The 11290-nt window shown below is 24.0% G+C and overlaps 1 protein-coding gene and 2 long non-coding RNA genes across 3 annotated transcripts in view; 1 reads left to right on the top strand and 2 right to left on the bottom strand.

The window, feature by feature from the left end:
* Positions 1-1037: 1037 nt before the first annotated feature.
* LOC126898966 (uncharacterized) lies at positions 1038-4416 on the bottom strand. Its single transcript, XR_007702442.1, has 3 exons — positions 3039-4416; positions 2653-2890; positions 1038-1916 (listed from the first exon to the last, which is right to left on the bottom strand). It is a non-coding gene; the product is annotated as an uncharacterized LOC126898966 (long non-coding RNA).
* Positions 4417-4484: 68 nt separating this feature from the next.
* LOC126898939 (probable serine/threonine-protein kinase clkA) lies at positions 4485-11058 on the top strand. Its single transcript, XM_050673360.1, has 6 exons — positions 4485-4728; positions 5180-5525; positions 8647-8706; positions 8788-8980; positions 9043-9129; positions 10415-11058. The coding sequence occupies exons 1-6, from the start codon at positions 4599-4601 to the stop codon at positions 10739-10741; spliced, it is 1143 nt and encodes a 380-aa protein (XP_050529317.1). The 5' UTR covers positions 4485-4598; the 3' UTR covers positions 10742-11058.
* LOC126898961 (uncharacterized) overlaps positions 10557-11290 on the bottom strand; it is a 2379-nt gene continuing 1645 nt past the window's right edge. The window contains exon 3 of the long non-coding RNA XR_007702436.1: positions 10557-10721. This is a non-coding gene — a long non-coding RNA (uncharacterized LOC126898961). The remainder of the gene's footprint in view (positions 10722-11290) is intronic.

The raw sequence follows: 11290 nt of genomic DNA, 5'->3' as shown, positions 1-11290 counted from the left end.
TCACAAGTAGTTTTTGTTAATCATAAATTACATTGAACGAAATTTAATTTTTAATTATATAAATATTCCGTTTCTATGCAAAACATTATAAAATTGGAAATTTTGTCCGAGAATTAAAATATATTTTTGCTTTAAAAACTTTAAAATTTTATACACCAAAATTTCAGATTTTTTAAATTTACAAAGTTGTTAATTTTTTATCTTTAGTACATTATATTAGTTTTAATTTAATGTAGATTTGAAGAAAGTAAGATTTTTGGATAATTATTTAAAAAATTGAAAATAAAAGAATTTGATTTAATAATTATTCACCCTAACATTATTTTTGGCTAATGGTAGGATTTTCAAAAAAATATGTTAAAAGTAAGATTCTTGTTTTAAATAATACTACTGCATATTTTAATTTGATTCATGTATTATTTTTAGTTTAAGATTGATTATAATCAGTCGAAAACATGTTTTTTTATTAGAATACTAATAATAAAGTTGTCGGAACGTCTTTTTTTTTAAATTGTATAGTACTTAAAAAGATTTCAAATTTAATTTAGCTTTATATAGATTTATTAAATTATCATCAAATATGTTTATGAACTATGGTGGGATACATTTGATCCATTATATAACACTCATAAAGCTCAATATATATTACTCCAAAAATCCAGTGGTTCATATTCCATGATATATCAGTCGAAATGTTATAAGTCGAAACTTTCATAACTGTTCATTTATAAGTTATGAATGAACAAATATTAATAGAGTTTTATATGTTTAAACATTATATGGCTAAACAAATATCAATTACAAAACTTCTCAGCTATCGATCTTCATATAAATAAATAAAATATATTTTTTTTAATGTTTGTAGAGTATACATTATTGACTAGGATATGATATGATAATAGGTTTCAACTATAAAGTTAAGTTATTTTGTCTTACTATTTTTCAGTTTTTCAATTGTATTTTGTCATAATTTACCTGTTTATAATACTTCAAATTTGTTACAGTACTATAAAATTACAAATAAACAAATTATTATAAAATTTAAAAGATTGACATGGAAGAATTCTTTATGATAATGAAGTTAATCACTTACAGATATTATCTAAATTTATCTAAACTATACTGTAACCCCACTGTGCTAAATTTTATTTTATTGATGTATCTATGTAGAAAGTATATTATTACTACAAATTTAAATAAGTATTTTAATTTTTAACTTATTAGTCATTACTGTCTAGCTGATTATAACATTTACAAAAATTGAAAAAATAAAAATATATAAGATGTTTGAAGCAGTGGAGTATATAGTAATTTTGTGTGGGGATTAAGATAGCTTTTAGAACATAAAGTAGTGAAGAGATTAACTACTCCACTACCCACGCTAACATTAATTCAGCAATTTAGCTCACATATGTGAGGATTTCCTTCACATAGTTATTAAAATGATAAATACTGATTTGCTCGTAGTTATATTTTTCAAAAATCTATTGTAAATTTAAACGAATTATCAAAATGTTTTTGTTTTCTGTTTAATTTTGTTTTAGCCTCGATGCGAAGCTGAGAAGGTATTAATTTTACCATGATGTGTTTTTTTTTGTATCTGTTGCCACTTTTTCTCAGCTCTCACTGGACCGATTTCTTTCAACGATACATCAAAAGATCACAAATCGTATCTAGTTGAAGACATTACCCTCAAAAATTGAAGATTTTTCCCTCGTTCCCCGCAAATGGGGGAGATATCCAAAAAAATTACAAATTTAAAAATCGGTAAATTTTGTCATTTTTTTCACTTTTTTCTCTTAAAACTTCCATAAATTTTTGAAAAATAAACAAATCAACATAATTTTTCTTTATACTAAAACCTTAGATATTTCCCTTTCATTTGATATCATTTTTTTGAAAATCTAACACTTAACCTGCTCATTGGGAGGGATTTAAAATAGCAACTTTTTTACAAAAACTAACTTTTTCAACTTAATTTTTGAAAATGTTCCGGAATTACTGCGTCCTTTAAACATATATCAAATTAAAGCTTATTTTATGTACTACAAAATGAAAAAAAAAATTTGTCCCGACACTTTATCTTCTGCATGTAAACGGCTGCCGTAGTTAAAAAAACGCTATTTTTGTGTTAAAATTTTCGATTTTCGATTTTAAATTTTCAACTTAAAAATGTTATAACTTTTCGAAAAATGTAATTATCAGCACAAATTTTTTTTTCTAACTACATTATAAGTACATCTTTCATTTGACATAATTTTTATTATAATTGGATAAATTCCCCTTATATAGGGGGCGTTCAAAACTTGAAATATTGTAAAAAACATAGATCTTTTTCAACTGAACTTTTGAAAATGTTCCGAAAATACTGCGTCCTTTAAACATATATCAAATCAAAGGTTATGTTATATACTATAAAATGAAAAAAAAAATTTGTCCCGAAACCTTATCTTCAATGTGCAAATGGCTGTCGAAATTTAAAAAAAATGTAATGTTTGCGATAAAAATCATCTTCTATCGGGATGTTTTTTGTACTTAAAACTGCCATAACTTTTTCAAATATTAACAAATCAAAATAATATTTTTTTATATTGAAACCTTATGTAATTTCTTTTCATTTGTTATCATTTTTTTGAAAATCTAACACTTAACCTGCTCATTGGGAGGGATTTAAAATAGCAACTTTTTTACAAAAACTAACTTTTTCAACTTAATTTTTGAAAATGTTCCGGAAATACTGCGTCCTTTAAACATATGTCAAATTAAAGCTTATGTCATGTACTATAAAATTAAAAAAAAAAATTTATCAAACTCGTACTCTATATACTCTGTATTACTCCTACTTATTCTTATACCCTTTTCTTCAAGATCTGATTTCCAAACCTCTAACCTTTGATTAATTTCCTCCCTATTTTCTCCTAATAACACTATATTGTCAGCGAACAACATGCACNTCAAACTCGTACTCTATATACTCTGTATTACTCCTACTTATTCTTATACCCTTTTCTTCAAGTACTGATTTCCAAACCTCTAACCTTTGATTAATTTCCTCCCTATTTTCTCCTAATAACACTATATTGTCAGCGAACAACATGCACCATGGAACCTCTCCTTGTATTTCTCTAGTATTGTCATCCATCACTAAAGAAAATAAGTAAGAGCTTAAAGCAGAACCTTGGTCCATTCCTACTTTTGATAACCTATACGTCATTAAAAGAATCTGAAATTAATCTGGTTGAAGGTATTACCTTCGAAAATTGAAAATACCTCTTAAAATTTTTAAAAATTACTTAAAATTCGCGACTTTGAAAACAACAAAAAACAAAATTTATTTCTGCATTTTAAAAATTCTATAACTTTTTTGTTATCCTAGTAAATTTGAATAATATATACTAAAGTAAATAAGCTTTCTTCTGGTATAACTTTGGTGAAAATTCAATGATAACCTTAAGTACAGGAAGGGTTCAAATTTGACTACCTACACATGTAAATATTTATTTTTCAACTCAATTTTTGAAAATGTTCCAGAATGTATGCATTTTTTAAACTTATAGCAGATTAAAAATTTTTAAAAGTACTTATGAAGAACAAAGAAAAACGTCCTTACGTTATATATTCTCTGTTATTCTTGATTTTTATTTTTAAAATGTCTCGAGACGCCTGTGTATTCCATGATTATTTTAATTGCAAATTATTTTACTTAAGTATACTGATTTTAACGGTTTCGTGTATTTAATTATTTATACTTCATAAATATTCTTCCTTTAGATTATAAGGTATAGGGAACAGCTTTTTCTAAGGTTATACTCCTAAACATAGTGAAGTAACATCTTAGTCACGAGATTTTGTTTTATTTCAGCTGTCGACTACCCAACTATTATCAAATATTGCTTTAATTTAGTTTTAAGTTTATTATTTGGTACATAGACATTTAAGTACAAATTCGCATCAAAACGTTTTTTGTGATTGTGATGTTAACCACTATATCATCTATACTCGTCCCTACTATTCCGTAATTTCACAATGCTGGTTTTATTAATATTGTATCAACATAAAAATATGAATTGAATTTGATATAGGTTAAAAGTTGACTGATGTCCGTGACATTTTCAAAAATTGAGTTAAAAATTTTATTGGTATGCGTGGGTCATCCCTTTATACTTATCCTGTATTTAGGTAATTAATTATATTTTTATACAAAACACACCAAAAGAAAGCTTATTGTCTCTAGAATACTTTAGTAAGAGCTGAGAATTTTCATGAACAGAAAAAAAAGTACATTATAATAAAACTATAAGCTTCTTACCTACAAATCGAAGCTAAAAGTATTGATACCTACATAAATTTATTTTATACATAGTCAAGCATTGCTTATTAGAATAACAATATATTTTATACAAAAAGTATTTTCTTCACTTTGTGTTTGCATACTTCTATATTTTAACAACAGCTGATAACTACCGTTATCTTAGTAGAGCTGATAAAAAGTATAAAAGTTTTCCAGTAGCATTTAAAATTCTTAAAAATGTATTCCGTTGAATTAAAAGTTTTAATTTTTAATTATTAACATTTTTAATACTATTATAAATTAAAAAATGTCCTTTAACCAAAGGGTATGTAAATTTTTTTTGCAAGGGAATTGTATGTACGGTACATCTTGCCGTTTTTTACATTCAAATCAAACAAATGATCATTACTATGATGACTATCATTCAAGAAATGACAGTAAGTAATTATTGAAAACCAACGCCAATAAATTAAAAACGTTTATTGAACTTCTTTCTTAATTATTTAAATTAAGATAGTAGTTCAAGAAAAGTCTGTGATCACATTTCATAATAATTAATAATACTCTAGTATAATACCCTCATATTTTATAAATACTTGAATAAAGATATAGAATTCTATATACTGTTAATACAGTAAACTGTCAATAGTAACATGACTCTGAAATTATGTATTATTCTTAACTATATTTTTATTAATTTTTTATATTTTTATAGTTATGAAGATATATTATATGTGTTTTTTAAGAATTTTTGTTAATTTGACAATTTAATAAACTCGTCAGTACTCTGGTCTGATATCTACTGGATTACTGGAGCTCTAACATATTGCAGTAGTTTTAGATACAATAGATATAAAATTATGTGATAATATGTTATTATTTTTATAGGAAACACTGGCTCGTATTATAATTATAATTCCCAACAAAATAGAAGACATGGTAATAATTATTATAATGAAAATGAAGAATATGACAATTCAAATAGATATAATTATCAATCAAACAATCAAAATAACTGTAGTAGTTCAAGAAAAAATCATGGCTTGAAAAATGATTATGGAAAGAACTACAGTAGAAATAAAGAATATAATTCTTATGATGAATTTATAGAAAATCAGACTGAAAATAATAATCAATATCACATTAGTAGACAAAGTTTTGGAATTAATAATAGTTATTATAAAGATGAAAATCAGTGTTCATATGCAGTAGCTAATAGAAAAAGTAATTCAAGGTACATTTTGTTGACCAAAATCCATAAAATCTATAGTATATATTTTGAAAATAATCTTAAGAAAATTATTACTAATATTATTGTTTAAATCTTACAAGCATACTTTTATTCAATTTGAAAAAATAAATTTTTTTTACCAAAATTAACTTGCAGTCTATAAAATTTTGATATTTTCAAATTATAACTATTATTGATTTAATTATCAAAATGCAACTATAATATATAATTATAGTTGGAATGGCATAAAAAAAATAATAGTTTATAAACTAATGAAAAGTTAATTAAAATAAAAAATAACAATAAGATATTTTATTATTTAACCTTGTTATTATTGAAATAAAAGACAATTTAAAAGTCTTCTTCCAAATACAAATTATTATCACTTAGCTACCATAAGATGAGATTAATCTTACGTCTATCACTAAAAAGATATTACTTAACATTATTTCTGTCGCCATTAAATTTATCTGGTGATTAATTATGATGAACCAATGCACAATTAATTTATATTTAAATGATCATCCTAATATTAAAAGCATTTTGCATCTTATTTTTTGGTCAGCTAACTTTAATTGCTTATTATTGTGTTTATCCAATTTATATTAGCTTCGATGCGAAGCTGAGAAGGTATTGGTTTTACTAAGATGTGTTTTTTTTTTTTTTTTTAATTATTTATTATTGTTTTTTTTTGTCTGCTACCACTTTTTCTCAGCTCTCACCGAACCGATTTCTTTCAATGATACGTCAACAGATCACAAATTGTATCTAGTCAAAGACATTACCCTCAAAAATTGAAAAAAATTCCCTCGTTCCCCTTAAATGGGGAAACCTCCGAAAAAATTACAAATTTAAAAATGGCTAATTTTCGAAATTTTTTCAATTTTTTTTACTAAAAACTGCCGTAACTTTTTTAAAAATAAACATATCAATATAATTCTNGAAATGCATATAGAAAGAAGAACTTTTTCAACTTTACTTTTGAAAGTGTTCCAGAAAGTTTGACACTTTTCTATATATATTAAATTAAAGCTAATGTAATCTACTTTATTATGTAAAAAAAAATTTCGGATTTTATTTTGTCTTCACGGTGAAAATGGCTACCAAATGCTATTATTGTGTGAAAATTCTCAATTTTATTTTTTACATTTTTAACTTTATAATGCTATAACTTATTGAAAAGTGTATTGATCAATATAATTTTTTTATGGGAAATACTATTTTTTAATAATCCCTTTTTCATTCGACATACTTTATCTTAATCAGGATATTAATAAGGAACTAGCAGTTTATGAAGCTTTTGGAATAATCCACCAATTTTTTAAAATTAAACACTATCTAAAGATTTGCATCGAAGCGTTTTTTTTTTTATAGTGATTTTAATCACTGTCAGATATCATTATACTTGATCCAACTATGCCACGTCACCACTGTGCCGCGACCCCCCTGTTCTGGGTTCTTAGATTTAGACTACTGAATCTCTAGTGTCTTAGAACTAACTAATAATACGTATTACTTTTGTTACAACTGTCATTTAGTTAAATTTTTTTTTATGTTTGTCCATAGAAATTCTAAGTTTTCAATAGACTGATTTTGTTAGTTCATGTCATTTTAATTTAGTTAAGCATTTCAGCACTGAAAATTTAAAAAAAAAACCTACTATTTAAAATTTTCTAAACAATTTTTAAATTTAAAACGCAGTATAAAAATTGCTTTTTCAAAAATAATTTTAATGAATTTTAAAACTGATATATCCTGTATATATCAGTTTTAAAATTCTATTGTTCTCATTGTTTGTAACAATGAGAACAATAGAAACCCGTTTCCTGACTTACTGAACACCCTGTATATATATATATATATGTATTTTTTAAATACTAATCATAAGAAAATTTGTTAGAGTATTCTTGACATAATAAGCTTTCCTTTTGTATGCTTTGTATAAAAATCTTAAGTATAGGAAAGAGAGATCACTTACACATGTAAAAAAATTTTTTCAACATAATTTTTGAAAATGTTAAAGACTTATATATATAAAATTAAAGCTCCTGAAGTGTACTACAATATTAAAAACAAATTTATCTCACAATTATTTTATAAAAAATGGTCTGTCACAGTAAAAAATTCTCAATTTTTACCAAAATATTACTTTATTTTTAATTAAGCAAATAACTTAACCACAAATATATATAATTGTGAATTTGACAAATCATTAATATTTCAGTGAAATTTTAATACAGTAATTATAAAGTTACAAATACACAACCCATATAGCAAATTTTAAAAATAATGTTGTAAAAACATTTTTATAATATTAATATATTATTATTTTAAAAAAACCCAGCACAGGGGGGTCGCGCCCCAGTGGTGACGTGGCATAGTTATATCAAATTTAATGATATCTGACAGTGATTAAAATCACTATCATAAAAAACGTTTTCATGCAAATCTTTAGATAGTATTTAATTTTAAAAAATTGGTGGACTATTCCAAAAGTTACATGATCTGCTATTTCCTTATTTATATCCTGATTAAGATAAAGTATATCAAATGAAAAAAGGATAGTTTTAAAACTATATTTAAAGCATTTATTTTATTATTTAACCATAAAAATTAAAAAAAATTTGATGGATCAGTTACAATTTAAGGACAAATACTCAATAATTTACAACCATTGTAAAACATAGACTAGGTATGTATCATAGGTATATATACTGTATATAGTGTGTTCAGTAAGTAAGGAAACAAGTCAATTGTTAAAAGCAATGAGAACAATAGAAATGTATTTTCTTACTCACTGAACTCTATATATGAATACATATCATTATGAGCTGTACCCACCCCCAGCTACATAACCATTCATTGTATTAAAATGATTGTAACTTAATAAATATTTCTCCATTTGTTATTTTGAAAAAAAAAAATTTTATATGCTATTCTACAAAAAATTAAATAAAAACTTAAGTACCTGTTTATTCTGTGTAATACATATTTAACTATAATATATATATGGATAGCTTCACTGTACATACAACTAAAAATTTAATTTCAATTATTTTTGCATAAATTGGACATTAGTAATAGGTTAAAAATGGTGAATACTTATTTTGTTACATTTTTTTAGATACAAAAATACAAAATGTGATCAGTTACAATCTCAATTGAAAAACTATTCTAGTGAAATGTAAGTTTTAGTTTAAATTATTTACTTATACTAATTATATTATTATATTACTTATAGTAATTATATTATTCTTTTTTCTAGTAATAATTATCAAGCACACATGAAACAACTACTTTCTAGTAATATTTGGCCACTTTCATGTTCACAACCTATTGGTCATTCATTTCCTATTCAACCAATTGGCATTTTAAATTTAATTGAAGTATCATTTGAAGAAATAAGATGTGATTATTATTTTGCTAAAAGTTTAAATCTTGATGCTCTAAGTATACACGTAAGCTTTATTCAATTTACTATTCAATTTTGACCTATAAATAATTAATTAATTTTATTTAGAAACAATTATATGAAAAATTATTACTAAAAGCTTGTCGGCAAAAGGAAAGTATAATAATATCTGAGGAAAATGTATTGAATGATATGGTAAAGTAATAATTCAATGTTATAGCTAAATATTTGATTACATCACTCTAGTAGAATACAATAAAGACAACTAAAAAAATGTCATTTTGAGAATTTGATTTCAAAGTTTTGATGTTCCATAATAATTGCATTATTTTTAACATTTTGTATAAGTTCAAGTCTTTTTTCTTATACGGAAAGTATCATTATGTTCACAATATAGTAAAATATCAAAAATCATAACACTATATATGATTCTTTACTGGTAATATAACTTACAGTCTCCTAAAACTTATATATTTTATTTATGAATAGAAAAAAATTCCATTTAATTATAAATATAATAAGTATAAATACCTTTATTGTATATATTTGTTTTTCTAAATTGATACTTATATATCAATAATGTTAAAAGAAAAAACTTAAAGATTAATTGAAAAATTCTCCATTGACTTAGAAGATGTGTTAATATTAGAATCAAACATACATTTCAATAACTTCTTCTAAAAACTGGAACGGTGTGGCCGAGTCAGTAACACAGCAGTGCTTGAGTGCACTGCCTCGGGTTCTAAACTCAGTCACGGGCGGCTTTATTTGCCGAACAAGAGATCAGTTTGGTAATTGAAGTCGCCATTCCTCTGTCCAGCGACAGACTAACCACCCGTCCCAGAGTATCAATGGTTTAGAAATTTCCTATTAAGTATAATTAAAACTAGATTTGCAGTTCAATCTCAGATATTAAGATGTCTAGTTTGATAAAATTTAGAACAAATTCAGAATTTCTTCAATCAATGGACTTTGAAGACTAAATAAATACTTTTACAGTAATTAAATCAAGGAAGATCCAAGTATACAGATTATTAATTGATCATTGTTATTAGTTATAACAGTATTCATTTTATGTATCCACATTAGTTGAAAATTGTATTTAATGTAACTGTTAACATATAAAAACTATTTATTGATTGTATATTTATTATATATAATCTTTTTAAAATATTGAATTCTATTTTATTCAATGATTATTAAATATATTTTTAGGTTTTTTGGTGTTTGTAAGCAAATTAAATATGTATTCATAAAATATATTAAACAATTAATTTATTTTTTATAGTAAAAGTAGCTTAAAAATAAATGACAAATAATAAATCAAATGATTTTGGAAAAATTTATTAAAATAAAACTTAAAAGAAATATAGCTTAATAAATTTGTGTGTTCATTAAAAGATAAGTTATTTTAAACATAAAAACTGTTAGTCGTTTTGATAAATTGAATTTTGATACTAATATATATACAAATTTATAGTTGGCCACATTTGAGAAATGTAACACCATTTTGAATAATCCAGCATTTCACAATTCCATTCAAGTAGATTCAAACAGTTATTGGGATATGACAATTAAATATTTATCCTCGGCTGAATCAAATAAAATTTTTGATAAAGAAAATGGTCAAGGTTTTAATAATAATAATGTTGCTAATGAGCCAAAAAAGAAAATTAATAACAAACCACAAATCCAAATCCTTATGCAGACTGAAACTTATGGAAAAATGGATTGTAATGAATTTGTTCAAGAAGAATTCACTGATTTCATACCCATCATGCCTCCACCTAAAAAATATTGTCCATAATAATGATTAAAACTTTTGTTTATTAATTTCACACAAAACTTATTGTTTTAATTTTATGTACTTATATTTTCTGTAAATTTCAAACTTAAATTATTAGTTTATGGAGAATTTTGTAATGTGTAATATTCGGAGTTGGATCATTTTACTAAATTTTATTTTCAAATATTTATATTTATGTTTCATTAAAGTTTCAATGTATTATTTTAGTTTTTCTTGTAAAATTTCTTAAACCTGTTTTTATTTTTATTTATTTATAAAATTATAGTAAAAAAAGTCAGTTTGTTATAAATAAATTATATATAATTATAAAACATAAATTAGTTATTTTTATTAATTAATATTAATTTTTCTTTATACTAAAACCTTAGATATTTCCCTTTCATTTGATATCATTTTTTTGAAAATCTAACACTTAACCTGCTCATTGGAAGGGATTTAAAATAGCAACTTTTTTACAAAAACTAACTTTTTCAACTTAATTTTTGAAAATGTTCCGGAAATACTGCGTCCTTTAAACATATATCAAATTAAAGCTTATTTTATGTACTA

This window comes from Daktulosphaira vitifoliae, unplaced genomic scaffold, assembly GCF_025091365.1.
Source record: "Daktulosphaira vitifoliae isolate Bord-2020 unplaced genomic scaffold, ASM2509136v1 Scaffold_2, whole genome shotgun sequence".
Classification (NCBI taxonomy): domain Eukaryota; kingdom Metazoa; phylum Arthropoda; class Insecta; order Hemiptera; family Phylloxeridae; genus Daktulosphaira; species Daktulosphaira vitifoliae.
The sequence above is the reverse complement of the archived record's forward strand: the minus strand, read 5'-3'. Positions and strand labels throughout refer to the sequence as shown.